General features: G+C 40.0%; 2 protein-coding genes across 3 annotated transcripts in view; both read right to left on the bottom strand.

Annotated features, from left to right (window-relative positions):
• VEGFD (vascular endothelial growth factor D) overlaps window positions 1–6668 on the bottom strand; it is a 39075-nt gene extending 32407 nt beyond the window's left edge. Inside the window, 1 exon segment of the mRNA XM_084790450.1 lies at window positions 5804–6668. Coding sequence (XP_084646576.1) covers window positions 5804–5893 — 90 coding nt within the window. The 5' untranslated portion in view covers window positions 5894–6668.
• Window positions 6669–6947: 279 nt separating this feature from the next.
• Window positions 6948–20546, bottom strand: part of PIR (pirin) — a 92819-nt gene continuing 79220 nt past the window's right edge. For both annotated transcript variants that reach the window (XM_084790451.1, XM_084790452.1), the window contains 3 exons: window positions 18891–18973; window positions 10884–10950; window positions 6948–7334 (listed from right to left, as the gene is read on the bottom strand). In XM_084790451.1, coding sequence (XP_084646577.1) covers window positions 7219–7334; window positions 10884–10950; window positions 18891–18973 — 266 coding nt within the window. In that variant the 3' untranslated portion in view covers window positions 6948–7218. The remainder of the gene's footprint in view (window positions 7335–10883; window positions 10951–18890; window positions 18974–20546) is intronic.

The following is a 20546-nucleotide window of genomic DNA, read 5'->3' as shown; positions in this document are numbered from 1 at the left end:
CTTACAGTTTCAGGCATTAAAATTGTCCTTCCTACAGGCCAGAGTGAATTCCCTGGAGGTTGGTAATACATGAAAATGACATCTTTATTTTATAAAAGGCATCACTTCCACTCATGTGCTTGGCACATGGAGGACATTCCACAGATGTCTGCTGAACTGAATGTACAGCTTTCTTTCTCCCAGTAAGAAGCTCACAGGGAAAGTATCTGACCAGAGTATTTGGTCAAAATTTGCCACATCTTCCTATATCACCCAAGATGAAAACATAGGCAGGGCCTCCTAAGGCTTTCAGGGACACAGACAGGAGGTTGGCTAAGTTGTGCACAGAGACACTGTGTGGCTAGCTGCTGTTTGGTGTAGCTTTTTTTCTGTGACCATCAGGCTGAAATAATGGGCTAAAGTGACTTCATTCTATAACTTTGGGTCCTAGAAGTGAACACCGTATTGCATGGCCTAGGGCTAGAAGGGCATCTCAGGATTCTTTGACACATTCACCTAAATCTTATCCCATGTCCACAGTCAATACACTTAGGGTAAATACTCTGCCTTAAAAGTGCTTTTGGATTTTCTAAAAATCATGAAACCAGGCAAGCCATGGTGATGACTGATATCAGAGATTACTCTGTGTTGTATTTCACCTGGCTGTCTCAGAACCAGCCCCCCCTCCCCCCCCCCCGCCCAAGGCTAGTCTATCAACTAGCCAATGAACACGACTTTCAGCATCTAAGCTGCTTGGAACACTGCCATAAACAAAAGAAGGAAACAGTCCTCTGCTGAAAAGCTTCCATCCTCATGGCGAGGGTGTAATAAACAGGAGCAAACAGACCACAAATGTCAGTCCCAGATGTGTGCCATCAGTAAAATAGTGTAATGACACAGAACATGCTGTGTAAACTGTGACCCGTGAGCCACGGCCAGTGTACAGCCTGCTTTTGAACAGTCTGTGAGTTCAGAAGGAGCTTTTGCATTCTAAATGGTTGAAACGACTGAAACCAAGGTTTCTCAGTACCTTGAAATTTACACACAATTAAAATTGTGGTGTCTATGAAGTTCAATGGGCGCTCACCCCCACCCTGGCTACTTTTCTAATCTTGACCACTGCACGCCTGATCTCAGCTCATCTTCTACCAGGCACTCTGTTCTCATGCTCATCCTCAGAGCATCCGTGCTGTTCCCTCTTCAGCCACTATCCTGACAGTGGCCTCTGCCTCCCTCACTTCTTTCAGTTCTATGCACAAATATAACTGAATTAGAAGAGCCTTGCCCTTGATCACAATTGTTCTGTTCCCCTCCTTCACTTGAGTGCTTTTCATTATTATTGTCTGTGACCTGTTACACATTTGCATATGGACCTCTTCCACCAAGCACAATCAAAAGACACACGCCACGAGAGCAGAAATATTGTTTTCTTTCTTTCTGCATTCTCAGATACTAGACACTGCTGAAAATTGATGAATTATCAAATCTTGGAAAGTTGTAATGAGAGGTACAAGAGAAGTCTTTATGGGTTAGGACATCTCAACAAGCCAAGCTTTCATGATGTTTAAGATTCCTCAGGTGGCCTTCTGATTTATAACACTCTAGTATCTTAGTAGGACTATAAGAACCAGAACCAAGAGAAAACCGGACTCGACACCATACAAACAACCCAAGCAGAAATACTCATTTTATTGCCATCTCCCTTCCATCTCAATTCATTCCCAGTTATGCTGAACTCCTACCCTCTGCTCATACCACATGATAAAAATGAGTTCTGTGGGCTGGAGAGATGGCCCAGTGCTTAAAAGTATTTGCTGCTATTGCAAAGAACAGGAGTTTGATTCCCATTACCCCAAGTTAGGTGATTAACAACTGCTGTGACTCCAGCTCTAAGGGATATCGCTCCCTCTTCTGTCCCCTGCAGGTACTCACCTCATGTGCGCATACTTCTATACAGATAATCTTAAAATAAAATAAATCTCTAAAAGAAAAAAAAAAGAGTTGGGTCTAGGTATTGCCCAGGAACAATTTTGTTGTCCTTTGAAGTTTTATTTCTCTACTGCCTTTGTCCAATTGTGGGGACTACTTGTGTCTGAGAGTTCCAGATCTTCTTACTAAGAATTCTTTATGGGATCACTTGTACATACAAAGACCTTGTTTTTATTTCACAAGTTATCGTTGTGACATGTTTATAGCAACATTTCATTCGCAGGTGTTGAGTCAGGGTTTTTCAATTAAAAATGTGTCATAAAAGGAAGTATTATGCATAGGGTGTAAGAAAAGGTTCTCGTGTGACTTGGGTATCATAATATGCCTGAATGACATAAAAGCTGCAATTGAATTCATGGTGAGACAGGAAAATGGAGCTCACTGGTTTATCTGGATAACAACAAAGTCAGCAAACTCTCCTGCAGGTGACTTTTTGAATGAGAAACTGGTGTGTTTCATTTCTAGAATTAAAAATGGAAGGTGCCCATCAACCTTTTCCATACAAGTTACTTCCTAAACGATTGCAAGAGAAGGCAAATGGCACAGCATTGAAGTCATTTTGTGAGCCCTGTGGTGGGACTTATTCCAATCTAATGTAGCACTAAATGACGCCATCACTTAGCATTACCACTCTTTTCTAGACAGTACAAGTGATGTGGCTAAAAAGATAGTATAGAGTAAAGCTGAAGAAGAAATGAATTCTTCTAAAAGCATTTGGAAAGCTACCATGACCTAGACTTGCTCCTCTATTGCTATACTGACAGGTCATTATCGTGCCATAAGAAGAATTTATACCCTATGAGCATATACAGGGGGAGGAAATCCCCCTCAGGAACAGTCATAGGGGAGGGGAATAAGGGGAAAATGGGAGAGAGGGAAGAATGGGAGGATACAAGAGATGGGATAACCATTGAGATGTAACAAGAATAAATTAATAAAAAATTAAAAAAAGAATTTATAGATGCTAACTTCTTCTAGTGTCTTATAATGACTCCTAACATATCTGGTGACAACATTTATTAAAGCAGTCAGACATCATGCTGGATAGAAGGTCGTTGTGAATGGCAAAAGCATAAAGCTGTTGGTAATCATTTACTTAGTGTCTAGAGGGTAAAATATTATGATTATATCTATAACATAGACTGTTGTAAAATACGTACCTTGAAAAACTATCTCAACTGTATAAAAAAGCTTGAGAAAATAGAAACTGAAATAAATTCCACACCTAGTCACCAATCTGGTTATATTAATAAACCAAGCATAGGTTTTTCTTTAATTAAAAAATTTTTAAAGATTTATCATTATATGTGTATGAGTATTTTTTATTTAAAACTTTTATAAAATTAAAAAATTATTTAAATGATTTATTCAGATTACATCTAGATTGTTGTCCCTTCACTTAAATCTTCCCTTTCCTTTCCCCCTTCCTTCTTTCACTTTATTCTCTTCCCTTAGACCTGTGACAGAAGGGTACCTCCTCCCGTATCATATGATCACAGCTTATTAAGTCTCATCTGGGTAGTCTGCTTCCCCTTCCTCTGAGTGCCACCAGGCCTTCCCACCAAGGAGAAGTAGTCAAAGTTTTTTTCTGAATGTGTGTATGTGCACCACATGTGGGCCTGGTGTCCACTCATGTCAGAAGGCATCAGATCCCCTGGAACTGGCTTTATAGATGGTTATGAACCACTGGGAAATGAACCCAGGCTTTCTGAAAGAGCAACAAGTGCCCTTAACCACTGAACTATCTCTTCAGATCCTTGATTTGCAAAGAAAGTATTAAGATTTCTGAGATTTGCCTCAGCCCACATGTTCCAAGCATTTTTGATCCCAAACAACTAGTCTTCTAAACATAAACTGCAAGAATTATGAAATTAGGCTGTATCTCTCTCAAACAGCATTAAGCACAATTATCCTAGGTGCTCATATCTATTTTTATGTTTATAGTAGAAAAGAGTTCACAAATCCATAGACGTGTACTATATAGTCACTGCCTGTCTCAGCTGAATAAACAAGATGATTCTCTAAGCTAGGAAGTAAAAGTTCAGACAGGAAGAGAGAGCAACCTAGAAATAGATTTATCATCATGACCATTCTGGAATGGATGTGGCCAGAAAAGAGGGAGTGAAGAAATGGATGCTCTCATAGACTCAGTACTGAGGAGGACCATGATGATTTCATATGACAAGTGGTATATTCTTATATCTAAAGACAAAAACGAATCAAGTACCAGGGGCCTAATTCATTACCACCTGGAATATGTTTTTATGCTAAATTTTAATTTAGACATGAAAAACACCAATGTAAAGAAATAGATTTCTTTTTTTTTTCTTTAAAGAGGAGGGGAGCGGGGAAGACTATATAAACCCAAATTATGTATGTTATTATGCTTCAGCACCCAGTTGTGTGTATCCCCAAACTTCTATTTAACTACAGACAACACTTTCCCTCTTATAAGAAACAATCTACTAGGTGGGTGGCAGTAAACTCACTGGATGTAGCTTCCCTTTTTAATGTCACTGTGCCTGGGACACAGAGAGGATTCTGGAAGCTGTGCCTATAAAAGTAAATTCCAAACACTGAAAACTTCCCTAGGGAATTGGCATTGAAGACCGGTGCTAAGTAAAAAATGTCAAACAGCAGCATGCTGAGGTAGAACGGTTTCTTGTGTAGGAGCTTGAACCTTTCAAGCTTTGCAAGTCCAAGATGCACATGGCAGAGAGGACAGTCTTCGGCAATACCTGACTATTAGCCTTGGTGTTGGATCTCCATCCCAGGCTGTAAGTGAAAGGGGACCCACTCGAGTCGAGGCAACAGAGTGAAAACTAAATGGATCCCAGTGCCAAGAGACTGATGTCTTGTCCTGTAAAACCTGGGTGCAGATTTACTGCCTGTCCATGGACTAGATGCATACAAAACAGTTCACATCTTCATAAACTAATTTTCCCCTCTGGGGGGCGATATGCCCCTCTATTGAAAATGCACATCACAAAACTCAAGCCCACATCTGATTTCTGTCTGCTCGTAGACAGACCTTTCTAAATCGGTCATGATTTAGTAGCACTCTAGTCAAAACAATTACATACTTTTCAAAAAGTAAAATGGCTTTAAAAATACAAAACATTGAGTGAAAATGTTGTTCCAGCACACAGTAGCACTTTTTTTCGGGGGGGGGGGGGGAATTGTTCTCAATATCTTGCGCTGTCCTTGATGCTTGCTCATAGAGCCAGCTGCATGCTGACTGCTTAACCTTGCATTTTCAAAAACAGAAGCACAGAAACAAAAACAGACTCTAAGAAAACATTGTTTTTCCTGGGTGGTAGCAATTGGGAATTTGCAAAGCCGGACAGAAAACATTCATGAGAAACATTGTAACTTTCAAATTTACAGAAGAAACTACTCAACCATGTTGCTCACAGCCAACCTATAAACCAGTGGCCCACAAAATTGTGTGTGTGTGTGTGTGTGTGTGTGTGTGTGTGTGTGTGTGTGTGTGTGTGTGTCATAAAGACAAATCACAGCTTTGTCGGAAGACCCCTCTGCCATCAGCAGGCATAACTGGGAGCAAACTGGTTGCATGTCATGGAATGTTTATGATTTCCAGAAGGCTCATGTTCTATTGCCATTCCAAACACACACAATAAGTAAAGAGTAACAGTCGCAACTCTCATTCGCATATGCATTTTCAAACACTCACGTCAAGAAACTTATTAAGCTCATGAAATAAAGCAGTCACCAGTACATGCAGGCTAAGCACAGGCAGGGCTTTGATAGCGCTTCAAGAACAGTGAGGGGCTTTTCGGTGAAAGTCAATAAATAAAAACTCAAGCTCACCTACCTTCACTGCTCCGTGTCCATTATTGAAGCCCTGCACCAGGCACATGCAGGACATCATGAGAACACTCACCACTGCCCACTCTCTATACATTCTGAATCTTTTAAATGTCTACTGATGACTAAGCAGTTGTTTCCAGGCGGCTACTGAAAAGTGCTGCAAAAGGCATCCTCCAGAAGCAAAGTTCGAAGCCCCCAAACTTTACATGGAAAATAATCACATGATCCGTTGTAATAAAAAAAAAATCCAATGAAATGACTTGAGTTAGTCAAAAGACTCACCTCCCACCCCCACCCCTGCCACCCACAATCTTAGTATGGGAGAAAAAGACGAAAAACACTTAAAAGTTTCCTGCTGCAAAAAATAATCAGGGGGTGGCCATGTCTTCGACTGGAAGCTAGAAATCACTCTACAGTCATTTCATGTCCAGAAAGTTGAAAAAAAAAATCTCCACCCTATGCTCTAGGTTCTAGCTGCTTTATAAGGAGGTGGTGTGACCGCAGACCAGCAGCTACAGCAGGCTGGGACCCAACTACGGATTAAAACTTTTTCACAGCCTTCAAGGAAGCTTGCAGGAGCATGTGTCTTAAATCTGACACAGAGTTTGGCAGAAAATGCTGGGAAGTCTTGGCCGGAATCCTGCTGCGTCCCTTGCAATAGCAGGGCAGTTTTAAAAGCTGACTCTCATGGTCAGGGCGGCTGTGTTTTTGAAAGCAGATAACTTGTAACTTGAAACCCAGAGCCAGGTCTGAGGGCTGGGGTGGCAGCTGGATGGCAGTAGGACAGCATAAGAAGGGGCTTTAGATGCACAGATATCTGCTGCCCACGACACAAAAAGCAAGGGGAAAAAAACTTTAAGAAAAACCCCAAAGGGCAGAGAATAAAAACGCATCCACTCACATAAAAGAAAGCACATGTACATGAGCAATTTTAAAAATAGGAGCTTAATAATTTCCATCAAACTGACAAACATTGATTTTTTAAAAAAAAAGCAAGAATGAGAATTATTTGCATGTATCAAGAAATATCTTACGTATATTACTGCCATTTTTTATTGTTTGTGCTTTCCCCTTTTAAAAGTAGTTAAAACTGTTCTCAATTTCATACATGTATATAATTCATTCTGAAGACTCACTACAAAAACATCTTTTCATTTTAATGTGGAATTCTTTTATTTTTATTTTTGGGTTTTCAAGACAGGGCTTCAGGGTGCAGCCCTGGCTGTCCTGGAACTCACTCTGTAGACCAGGCTAGCTTGAAACTCAGAGATACCCATGTTTCTGACGCCTAGAGTTCTGAGATTAAAGGCTTGCTTGCACCACTACACCCAGCTAAATGTGGAATTCTTTAGAAGCACCAGCTAAACCAGCTTTGGAAATTGAATGGTCAGTCCATCCAGATGACAGAATTTCAGCTCTTCATTGGTTTCCAATCTTTGACTTCCAGGTTTTGGCCCCTTCGAAACCATTTTTTGCATTCCTGAAATCAAGGATGGCCTCAGAAATTTCCTCATTGGTATTCATCACAAACGGACCTAGGGCAGAAAGAGACATTCACAAACTTCTGGGTGATAACATGTTCTTCTACCATAAGAAGTGGCATGTATTCCTATAGCTCCTCATTTGAAACAAAAATCTAGACATAGCCAGGCAGCAATGGTCCCTTTTCACAGCATTCAGTTCTACATGACTGGCATTTGAGTTTTGTAAGTAAGACTGGATATGGTTATAAGTTATCATTTAGACCAAACTTAAACACCACTGGGCCTCACTGTCCACTGCAGGTTCCTCACAGCGATAATGATCCCTTTATTCATCATGTTCTTTGTAGTTGTTATTTGTACAACATGAACTGATGTCAGGAACTGAACCAATCTGATATTATAAACCAGCTAACCTGTAGCCTAGTTTTCAGTATCTGTCTAAGGAGTGGATGCAGCTATGCCGTTCTGGGCTCATTCGAAGTCTGTTTTGAAAACTAACAGCATTTTTCTGACATCAAACAGGAGGTTTCATTACTTCCAAACAACTTGCACATTAACTTTTTTTTTTTTGCAGTTCTCCAGAAGATACATCCATGTACCCTATAGGAACCACAGATTAGGTTAGGTTTTTAAGTTTGGCTAGTTTCTCCTTCCTGTCATGAGTCACTATCATGTGCTTACAATTAAAGGTATTTTGTCTTTCTGTAAACTTTTCTTTTACTATTTTATTTTTCTTTTTTATCATAATGCCTCATTCACCCAACATTCCAAAAGCTACATCATACTGGTGTGACCATTCTCTTGTCAGGGATCACCAGCACCATGCCTTTAATACATTTTACTAATAAATTCCAAGTCAAGTATTTTTAAAATAATTCTTAGGGTCAACCAGTTGTTTTTATTCAGCAAAGGGCTAGGGAATGTCCACTTTAGATTTTATGGGTTAATTAGACCAAATACTGGGTCAGGGCCCCACCTCCACTTGCTACCCATAATAATTTTCCTATATTTTCCCTAAGCAGAGCCTCATCACTCCTATGCCCCAACTCTTTTTCTGTAGTACAAGTTTATATCTTACTTTTGACACCATACCATGTATCTCAGTTTTAGAAACTGTCCTTGGGTCACCTAAGAAGTTACGGAGAACAGAGAAAGCCTTGAATGGATGTGTATTATTGACAGGAACCAATATCTCTGATTCGTGGGAACTGGCAAAACCTTCCTTGAGTCAGGCTCAAGAAATTGGCAAACCGGCCTGTGGTTTGTGTGGGGACATTGACAGTGTATGCAAAAACTACAGCTACAACTTCCTCATCCTGGGGACTGCAACAGAGACTGTTCCCTTCCAGAGCCCTCCCATGGAGACTACTAGCTAACTCCTCTCCTCTGTGCTGCATGTACTAAACGTGCTGAGGTTCTGGGTTGTAGCATAGTAGGTAGCAGCACTCCATCAGATCAAGTACAGGCCACCGATGCCAGCTTTCTGTATATGTGTTTGCGTGTCTGTCTTTTCTTCAGTCTCTTGTCACCCCAGTCAGGTTTCCAAAGTTGTTTTGAAGCTTAAATAACATTTGCAAAACACTCCAACTAATACTTAATAAATAGTAAGCGGTAAGAATGTATATGTTAAAAAATGAAATATCTACATGGTTTCCCCCTCATTTGTAGGAGGGGCATAACTCCATCAGGGTTATTTTCTATTCCAACATGCTGTGACATTTATGCCTAATGTCATCATGAAGAGCACTCAGTGACAAAAGGAGCAGACTGTTAATTCACAAAAGTACAGCCAGTTCCCCGAAGACTCTCAAGATGTTTGTGGCTGCCTTTAAACATACAAAGGTAAAAAACTAAAAATAAAGAAAGACAAACTAAGCTAACTAAACAAAAATGCTTTGCCCCTCAGTAACTGGCAGTTCAATAGGCATGTATTTTGTCTGGCTAATGTGGGCTCACGTTCACACGCATGCCTAGTGTCCCCATGCCTCAGAGGCACTGGAAGGGGATTTACATACATGGTACCTATGATTTTGCTTTCTCATTTTCATTCAACTTGACTCCTGCTTTTCCTAAGTGCTGTGAAGGAAAGGGCTGAACATAAAAGGTTTCTACCCGGGACACACTTTTCCTACACAATTTCCAGTCTACAACTAGATAATGACCCTACTCCATTTGGTTGTAGTTTTCTTTGCAGAAGAACATTTTGATCAGACATGACAAAAGGAAGAAGGGGCTATGAACCTTGGAAGTGAAAATGTGAGGTGTGTAAAATTAACACAACTAGCTGGGGCTTATCTGAGATCATTGTTTATGCCCGAGAATTCATGCCAAGCAATGAAATATGATGAGATCTAAAGTCCTGTTTCATTTAATAACCAGTGAGCTGCACACTGTGTTTTGTAGACAAAGGTATAAATAACACATTAGGTTCTAGGTGCTTTTAGGTTTTTCTCATTTAGTCAAATGCCAATGATACAAGAACATCAAGATCCAAAGAGCTGAAGTGATTGTGTACCAATGCTGGCCAGCATTTTCTGCCTTCAATTACAGTACTACCTCTTGGCTACAATAATTAACTCCTTTTCTTTTTCTTCAAAAAATATTTATTTTCAGTAAGTGTGTATGTGAGTGTGTGTGCCTGTGTGCCTGTGAAGATGCCTATAGAGGGCCAGAAGAGGACAGTAGATCTTCTGGAGCTGGGCACTAAGCTTGAGTCCTCTGCAAGTGCAGTATATGCTGACTGCTGAGTCAGTTTTCCAGCACCTCCCATTCATTTTCTAATTATATTCTAAAAAAGAATGGCTTAAACAATTACAGAAAATTTCAAAGAGGTATTATTCCTAAGAGCCTCATACTTTTCACTAAAAATATAATAGGCTACAAGGACAGTATTGGCTATGATTTGAATATTGATTTTTCCCTTCCATAATACATATTGAAATCTGATTGTCCTTGGGCAGTACTGGGAGGTGGGACCATGAAAAGGTGATTAGATTATGCATATGAGTTGATAGCTGTTCCAGTGGGTGAATTTTCACTCTTGTGGCACTGGCTGTGTTACCACAGCAGCAGATTGTTATGAAATTATAGAGTTATCAAGTTTTCTCTGTCCAGCATAAACTCTTCCTGTTTTCTGTCAAGAGTTGAAACAACATGAGGCTTTTGATGGTGCCATATTGTTAGACTTCCAAACCACTAGCAATGTCTGCCAAAATCTCTTTTCTTTATAAGTTACTCGGTCTCATGTATTCTGTTATTGCAATAGAAAACAGACTAAGACAGTATTGAAGCCACTGCTATTTTGGTTAAATGATATTCAAGTCCCTAGTACACAACAAAGTCTTCTTTTTTTCTTCAACTTGAAATCCATTATGACAAAATCAAAAAGTTTTTATTTTTCCCACAGATCTAAGATTAGTGCATTATTTACTATAGGCACTTAGAAAATGTCTCTTTTTCTGACAATGGAGAAATGAAACCCAACCAGAATTTCTAGTAATACTACACACACACACACACACACACACACACACACACACACACACACACATCTGTCAAAGGAAAAAAAAGCCAAGAAAGTCATCATCATTTTGGACTTACCATGTTGGACAACTGGTTCTCTTAATGGCTCCCCAGCAATTAAGACAAAATGGCTTCTTTGGGGGTCCTAAAGTCATCAAAGAAAGCATCAAACAGTACAAATGTTTAATTTTAAATGTGAAATTGGAAACAAGTTATAGTTAACATAAAAGTTATGTGGATGGTGCTACCAAGGGTAATTTTCAGAAACATTTCCTATGGAAATATTTATTCCTTAGGATGTTTAACAACTAGAATTCAGCACTTAGCCCAGGCTACCAATATATCAACATCTGCAAATTAACGAAGGAAAACTGAAATTAAAGTCTTCTTTGTTCATGTATGTGTATGCATTCAGGTCTATGTGCATATCTATGTGTGTAAGCCAGAGGTCTGTGTGTGCATTCAGGTCTATGTGCATATGTATTTGTGTGGAGATCAGGGGTCTATGTACGCATGTTCATGTGCATATCTATATGTGTAGGTCAGAGGTCTGTGTGTGTGCAGGTCTATGTGTATATGTATGTGTGTGGAGGCCAGAGGTCTTTGACAAGTGTCTTCCTCAATAGCTCTCCACCTTACTTCTGGAAACAGGGTCTCTCTGAAACCAGAGCTTACCATTTGCCTAGACTGACTGGCCAGTACACTCCAGGGATCTACCTGTCTTGGCTTACCTCCCATGTAGATGGATGCTATCACATTCAGCCTTTTAGATGGATGCTGGGGAACCAGACTCAAGTCCTCATTCATGTTAATCAAGCAATTCACTCACTGAGCCATCTCCTCAGTCTCAAGGTTATAGTATTCTTTAGTGGAAATATCTTCACACCAAACCAACTGGTTGAACTAGCTTTGTTCTCATATTTCTCAGTAACAAAATCCTTTTACAATTTTATTACCTTTTTTCTTTTTAATTTTTTCATATAATATATTTTGACATCTTTTCTTCCCCTATATTTTACCTTCTCCTTACCTCTACAATTTCGTGTTCTTTCTTTCTTTTAAAAACTTCAATCTTCCTCTTAAGAAACTTCAACTCAACCCCACCCCCGAAACACACACACTAAAATGCATGGAGTCCATTTTGTTTTGGCCAACTAATCTTGAACATGGGGCCTGGCCTGGAGTGTACTTGATATACCCAGTGCCACTCCACTGACGAAAACTGAGTGTCCTTCTCCCAGTAGCTATCAATTGCAAATAGATTCTTGGTTAGTGGTGAGGCTTTGTGCCCACTTCCCCCCTTTTTACAAGTTGGGATTTGTCCAGATTGAACTTATGCAAGTTATGTGAATGCTGTCACAGTCCCTGTGAGGTCATATGTGTGCATCAACTCTGTTGTGTGTGGAAAACACTGTTTTCTTGGGGTCATCCCCCACCCCTGGCTCTTACAATCTTTCCACCTCTTTTACAGCAAAAAAATTTATTTATCTATTTATTTAATGTGGATGGGTGTTTTGCCTACGTGTATATCTGCACCATATGTGTGCCTGCTGGCCAAGGAGGCTGGAAGAGGGTGTTGGTTACCCCAGAAGTGCTTACAGACAGTTGTAAGCTGCCCTGTGTGTGCTGGGAATCTAACCTGAGTCCTGTAAAAGAGCAACCAGTGCTCTTAACTGCTGAGCCAAGCCCAGCAATATAATTTTAAATGGAAATAATAATTATACAAATCAAAAAAACAATTCTTTATTGCTTTGTCACTTATTAAATAATATGAAATGTACCTCAGCACATTCAAAATAAAATACACACAAAACATAAAAATGAATGCATGTATGTGTATGTAATGTTTAAAGAATTGTTTTCATAACTAATGCATTTTTTAGTTTAAAATCATATTATCATTCCATTATAAATGACTATTTTAAAGTACCTTCTGTGTTCTTGCAATGAAATAGTAGTTAGTAGTGGATGGCAGTCATGGGTGCTGGCAAGTTCTAGCTTGTCTTCATTCTGCTCCATGCCATTTCCAGTTCTTTCTGATTGCTAACCCTTCAAACCCAAAGCATCCCCAGACCCACTTGCAGTCCCCTGGCCGCAGGACTGCAGACTCCTCCACTGGTTTCTCTCTTGTGATCTCATTTTAGTGACTGGTTATGCTGAACTTTCTAGACTTACTGAATTGGTGGCTTCTTTGCTTTTTAAAAATTTCTATTTTTATGTCTTTGGTTCCCTAGTGCCTCCTCCTTGCCAATCTTCCCTCTTGAAAGGAGCTTTCTTGTAAGGGCCATATGAAGAGGCATCCTGAGATAGCCAAGCAGGGAGGCCACATAAAGGAGAATGGAGGCATCCATGAACAACAGCTCTGCCCCAGCCCAACCTCCAATCTGATGGCCACGTGGGACATCCCAGAGAATCCAGCAGAGGAACCAACCTCCATGATGCCCAGAAACTGGAAACTGTTGTCATTTTAAGCCAAGAACTACTAAAGTGGTTTCTTACAAATAGATAATTGAGCATTGCCTATTTCTCTCTAGTTTTTTCTCCATCCTATCTAATTTTCAATCAAATAATAATAAAAAACAAATGACTATATATTTTAAAACTTAAGTTTTTAAAACTTCATCCATATTCTAATAATGCAGAAATTTTCTAAATGTACAACACTATCCTAAATTATATCAAATATTTATAGGTTTCTATTAATATAAAGCTCTATTATCTTATTTGTAGCAATTATTTTGTGCTTCCATTAATACAAAGCTTTTTAATTTGAAATCATTCCAATGCCTAGTCTCAGAATATTTACCAGTGGATTCAACAAAATTAATAATTAACCCTTTCTTCTTCTGTACTTTTTAATAAAAGCTGTAACATTTCAGAGGACTGAAATGTGCTTATCTTTTTGTCTTCAGTAAAAAAAATTAAGTAAAAATGCATGGTAGAATAGTTTCTTGAAAAGTTTTAATCAACTACTCCCAACATCTCAGGGCTCGTGGCATTTCATACATGCACTAAGTTGATGCTTTAATTACTTCTTCACACATACGAAATATGGGCCTAAGCATTCTCAGGTCTATCACTTTCTAATCATCAGAATTCAGCTCACTACCAAAATGCACATGAATTGTGAACCCAGCTAGAAATCTATTATTTAAAGACAGATGTCACCAAGCTCACATACTAAAATTGTTTCTTTGCAGTAGGCACAGCTCTGCGTCCACCTCCTGTTGACTCTTGTTTCTATACAGTTCTAACAGCTAGGCATTGTACTTGTCCTAGTTTGCCTCTCTGTTTCTCTGATAAAACACTGACCAAAACCAACTTGTGGGAGGAAATGGTTTATTTGGGTTACAGTCTGTCATAGATGGAAGCCAAGGCAGGAACCAGGGAGCAGGAACTGAAGCAGAGATCACAGAGGAATGCTGCTTGCTGGCTCACTTCCAGGCTCGTATTCTGCCACTTATTTTCCTTCCTTCCTTCCTTCCTTCCTTCCTTCCTTCCTTCCTTCTTTCCTTCCTTCCTTCCTCTTCTTAGATTTATTTATTTTATGTGTATGAATGTTTTGCTTGCATGCATGTCTGTGTACACACATTCCTGGTGCCCACAGAAGTCAGGGGGGCAATTAGATCCACAGGACTTGAATTACAGATGGTTTTGAGCTGCCTCAACCACAGGACCCATACAATAGCAGCCAGTGCCCTTAGCAGCCGAGCCACTTCTCCAGCCCCTCTACTACCTTTCTCATCAGCCTAGGTTCACTTGATGGAGAGGATAGTGTCCACAGCTAGGGCCCACATGCCTCCTACGTCAATCAGATAGCCAGAAAATAACCTACATAGAAGCTCCCTGGCCAATGTGATGGAGGTGATTCCTCAACGGGGGTTCCCTCTTCTCAGGTATGCCAAGTTGACAACCACAATTAGCTATCCCAATGGTTGTCCAGTCTGTACAACATTCAGAGATCCAAGAAAAGGAAGCATTGTTCTGCCACAACTTATACCAAAATTCCATGAGACTTTAGGCCTGTTCATGGTGTCTGGGGTGAGCTACTGGCTAACAAAGCCTAGTTTTATTTGGCATGATTTCTTCTTTTTTTTTTCTTTTTTTCTTTCTTTTTTTTTTATTTTTTTATTTTATTTTATTTTTTTTGCAAATGTGATGTTTAAATAACTAAGACGTCAATGACAATTTTAGTTTTGTTTTGTTTTTGGAGACATGGTATCTCTGTGTGTACCATTGCCTGCCCTGGACTTGCTTTGTAAACCAGGCTGTCCTCAAACTCATAGAAATCTGACTGCCTCTGCCTCCTGAGTGCTGGGTTTAAAGGCGTGTGCACTATTGCCCAGCTGCTCAACAACAATTTTAACAAGTCAGTTATGATTTGTTCTCTAAGGAGCTTGGAGAGGTGAGGCTTCAGGGTGAAAAAAGAAAAAGAGACACAGGGAAGAGGATCATGTATCAGTGTTTTGTTGTGTTTGTTTTTGCCACAGCCAAGGAGACAAATTTGAGTTGGAGGGTCAGGAAGTGGAAAGGAAAGGGTTAATATAGCAGAGAAGAAAGACTGGCCTGGATGTTAAGTACCTGCTGGCTGTTCAGAATAGAAGTTCCCTAATCAGAAGCAAGGTCTTTGGGGATTAACATACGTGCCCTGTCTCCACACTGAGGAGTGAGAAAGAGCTAAAAACCAAAACTTTGCTCTTTGCTATTATTCAAGTAAAATGATGACGTTCCAATTATTATTTGGACAGCAGAATAAAAGGACACGTGCATTTTGTCTGAAATGAGAAATTATGAGCCTTTTAGGAGTTGAAGAAAAGCTTTCCATCATTGTAAAAACCTGGACGTTTCTGCTCCAAACTTCTTTCAGTGACTTTCATATAGATTTACCTTCTGGGTGACCCCTTCTTTAATCTAAGGCAGATTTATTTTCTGTCTTTTGCTTTAATTTTTTTTACATTATTTATTGTGTGCATGGGGTGGTGGTGCATATGTACCATGGACTACATGTGAAGGCCAAAGGACAATTTTTTTGTTGTTGTTTTGTTTTGTTGAAACAGGGTTTCTCTGTGTAGGCCTGGCTGTCCTGGACTCATGCCGTAGACCAGGCTGGCCTTTGAACTCACAGAGACCCACCTGCCTCTGCCTCTGCCTCTGCCTCTGCCTCTCAAGTGCTGGGATAAAAGGCGTGCGCTACCACGCCGGTTCAAAGCAGGACTTCTGATAGTTGGTTCTCTTCCTCCACCTGGGGATTGAACTCAGGATCCCAGGCTTGGAGGCAAGTGCCTTTACCCACTGACGGCTCTCCCCACCCCTTGCAGCCAGAGGATGGAAGATGAGCCGACATGGTCCTAGAGGATGGAAGATGAGCCGACATGGTCCTAGAGGATGGAAGATGAGCCGACATGGTCCTAGAGGATGGAAGATGAGCCGACATGGTCCTAGAGGCTCAGCTGTCGGTTTCATGCACAGTGACTCTGACTCCAAAGCAGGACCTTTAAGAGTTCAGCCCCTGCCTCTTGCTCTGGTGTGTCTTCTAGAGTTCCTAAGCTAAGTCTTTTGCATCTTCCTTAGATACGAACTTTCAAAAATTGCCCTGGGGTCAGCAGGTAAAGGTACTGGCCAACAAGCCTGACAAGCCAAGTTCTATTCCTGAGACCCACACGGTGGAAGACAGATCCAACTCCTAAGAGTTGTCCTTTGACCTCTACAAGTGTACCATGACACATTAACTAACCAAATGAAGCAAAATAGGTAAATTGCCTTTGATGGTCCATAACTGTTACTGCCAGAACATACGCCAAGTTTTATGGAGACCAACAATGCATGCTCAAAGCCCAGAAGAAAGGCCCAGGAGTCATTGGATGTGTTGATAACTTCCAAGTTTCTGAGTTTCTAACTCATGTAAACTAATTGTAAACACAAAGCTTACAGTACACGTAGGACCATGAGAACGAAGCTAAGGCATGCTTTTTGCTTACGGCAGCATTTATTACTGTGGCGAATTACCTGGAAAATTTTCCAGAAAGAAATTGAACTTGTAGTCCTTCTTTCTAGACCTGACCGTTTATACTTTGGATGTCAATAAAAAGATCAAGCAGTGAACTATTATTTTTAAACACAAAAAAAAAACCTAATAGTTCTTTTTATCATCAACTTTTACACAGAATAAAGCAAATCACTGCATTTGGCATTCATGGTGCATTTTGTTTCATTTCTGTGTTTCACTGGTTATGTTAATCGAATCATTTGAATGGGGGTATCCGTGGACAATGACATTTTAAGAGCATGGTTGTCTTCACCCTTTGTTTTCATGGCAGCCAATCTTTATCTACTTCAGGCAACTTACTACAAATGAACTTGCTACTCTTTTAAGACTCTCGTACAAGTTGGGTCTAAAAATTAGATGGAGTCTTTCTCAGTGTGCTCACGTTCTTTTAACTGTGGGTCCGCTAGTGCAACCATCACTCAGGAGAAAAGTCCAGCATACCAATTGCAGGCCATCCTGACCTGAGGGGCTTCTGAAACAGATAGCTTCAGGGTGAGCTGTATCAGTTCAGTATTATGTGTCCAGAATAGCCTAAGGTTGGTTCCATCCCTAACAACTTAGAAATATTTGGCATCATTGCAAAGTACCAGTGCCTTGAGTTTCATCCATGGAGTCAATAAGCCTGGCCCAAAGACTTTTAAACCTGGTATAAACCAGGGCCACTGCCAATGTTAGGTGTCACAGCAAAGTTAGGAATAACGGACAGATCCTGAAACTGCAAGCAGAGCAGAGCTAGTAGAAAGTCAGGTGCTAAATCAGTTCCTTATACTAGACCACAATTCAATGCACCTTTCTTCTTGTCAGAATCTTCAGGCTAAGATGAGTTCTGAATGGGGATAAATGGCCTTGCTTTCAAGTCTATTGATCAATGTCTTCCAGGGCCTTTCCTAGATGTAAACATTGTTATGTGTCTTTGAGCCTGTTATTTGAATTCTCTTTAGATAATGCATATGTGTTAATCTGTTAAACTAGTGCCACGGATTTTAGTAATCCTTCACATGGGCACCTTAATCATTTCAATTTTGCAGACAAATAAATGAAGCCTATGCTAATGAGACAAATCAGGGATAAAGGTACTTGCTGCCATGCTGGATGTCCTAAGTTTGATGCCTAAGAACCACATGATGGAAGAAAAGAACCAATTCCTAGGAGTTATCCTCTGGATTGCACATGCATTCTGTGGTGTGTACATTCCCATACACATACACAAAAATAAAAGTAAATGTAAAAAAAAAGAACAAATGTGAAGTACAAAGAAATTTAGAAATATCCACAGTCACATAGCCAACAAGTGGCAAAGCCAAGATCCAAATCTTTACAACCTCTATCCTGTTGTAATGCAAAGAGAAGTCCTACTTTCCTACAGACACACATCCTAAATACATTGGTTTTGATTCTGAAGTTGCCATGATGCATAAAACACTAATAGAATGCCCCTTGTATCAGGAATGCCATTTTGTCAATGAACTAATACTTATTTTTGTCTATCCCAGATATCCTCTGGCCTGCAGCTTTCCCCATCAGTTTTTTTTCCATCTTGGCTTCTAAATCCTTATCTACAGCGTGTTCTTTGTGATGTAATAAGGAGAACATAGGTTGACAATGATAATCAGACCCTATTGGAAACTAATACATCAGTAACTTCTGGCCCATGAATAATTTTCAAACTGCTTCTCTACTGGGTTGAGGTATGTCAATTTGCTTTTTTCTTTTAAAGATTTATTTTTTATGTATACATTGCCCCCAGGGGTTGGATGTGTGTTCAGAAACAGGTAGATTCTGAGAGCTCCCTGGCCAGGTAGTATAAATACAATAATGATATTCAAGTTCAGAGAGAGACCTTGTCTCAACAGTCTCAAAGGAATAAGGTGGAAAGTGAGAATAGGACACTCAGCATCCTCCCTTAGTATCTGCATGTGTGTGTATAGGCATGAGCACCAGCACCTACATATTACACACACACACACACACACACACACACACACACACACACACACACCACTTGAAGAAATTTTTTAAAAATTAAAAGTTTAAAATACCTTATTTTCCACCTGGACACAGTCACCTTCTCCAAGTACTGCTGTGTGATGGGGTTCTATCTTTTGTTGAGCATCATCAGGCCCTATGACAAAAGATGACCCAGTAGCTTTAGTAATTGTTATGGTATACTGATGCAATGACCATACTTTTGGTCAACTATGTAGAACCATAATGTTCTTTTGATTGCAGAAATAAGAGACCTAAGAAACCCCCTTGAATTTGTGGGGTGTTTACATTTGCTATTATTAAAGGCTAAAATGGATTAGTTTTCAATTAGAAGATAGTAGGGAAGTGAATCCTGCATGGTGTTTCCATTTATACTCTTAGTACCATGACCAAATGGTTCCATTTTTTAAAAGCCCTTGAAATCACATGTTCATAAGAATGTTCTCTTGTATAAAATATAAACCTCATAAGAAGCAAGCAGAGCTAGGAAAGTGATCAAATGTCATCAATAATTCATTTCAACAAGAATTTACTGAGCATCTCCAACTTTCAAATACTAGAGAAAAATGCAAAGATGTGCAAATCAGATTCCTTGCATCTAAATAACTCAAAATATTCTTGGGACCAACCAAATGAGAGCACATGAAATCATCAGAGAAGAATTCAACTGAAAACTAGATGAGTCAGATAGCAACTTATCAAATACTGAGCAAGGTCTGCTTCTAAACACTCTGGAGGGGAAATGCCTTCTAAGCACTCTGGATGGTAGGTGTTTTAGGATATATAACATTTCCTTCCTTCTCTTCTAAGGCTTACAGATGAAATAAAGCAGTTAACACTTCAAAGTAATGAAAATCTCATTAAGAACAGGAGTCTTGGGGGCTCATTCAGGTTGAAGCAGCCCAGGCATTTATTCTAGAGGAAGTAAGTCCTGAACAGATATGTATAAGGTAAGACAGATCTCCAAGAAACAGAACTTGGAAGAGGATATTGTGGACAAGAGGACAGAGAGTTGAAGGTAGTTGGTGAGAATTTCTGGGGATACTGGGAACCTTTTTATTATGACTTTAACATTCTACTGAAAAGAATGAAAATGTATCAAGAAACTCTTTCAAAATTATTCTTATTCATACAAAGTGGGTGAGTGAGTGAGCTAGACACAGAGAGCGAGTGAGCAAGTGAGAGAGAGAGAAAGAGAGAGAAAGAGAGAGAGGGAGGGAGAGAGGGAGGAAGGGGAGGTGGAGGAGGTGGGGGAAGGAGGAGCAAGAGGAGAGAAGGGAAGACAAGACAAGCAAAATGATCAGATCTGTGTCTTGATGAAATAGTGTTGGAGGGAAGCAGAGCATAAAAGGAAATATAGGGCAAGCCTTAACTTAGAAAAACCTCTTAAGAGTTCTCTGTAATGGGCTAAAGTGAAAGTGGATTACAATGGGCATGAAGTGAAAAGAGGAAGACAGTTTGGAGGTGAGGGAAGGAGGGTGGGAGGGATTTGAGAGAGAATGTAAGTCTGATGCTCTTCAGTAGGAGAACAATCATGTGGTGACCTGAGAAATGCAGCAGCAGTTCTGCAAGAGGCATCTGGACAATGGAGAGGTCAACATGGGCTAGAATGGCCACAGAACGCTGCAGAGAAGGGAGACATTTAGGCTGTGTCTTCCAGCTGGGTATAAAAACAAAACAGCTATATCAAGAGACAACAGAGAGAAGAT

The sequence above is a fragment of the Acomys minous genome, assembly GCF_964271855.1.
Source record: "Acomys minous genome assembly, chromosome: 7".
Taxonomy (NCBI): Eukaryota; Metazoa; Chordata; class Mammalia; order Rodentia; family Muridae; genus Acomys; species Acomys minous.
This window is presented reverse-complemented; position numbering and strand designations above follow the sequence as displayed.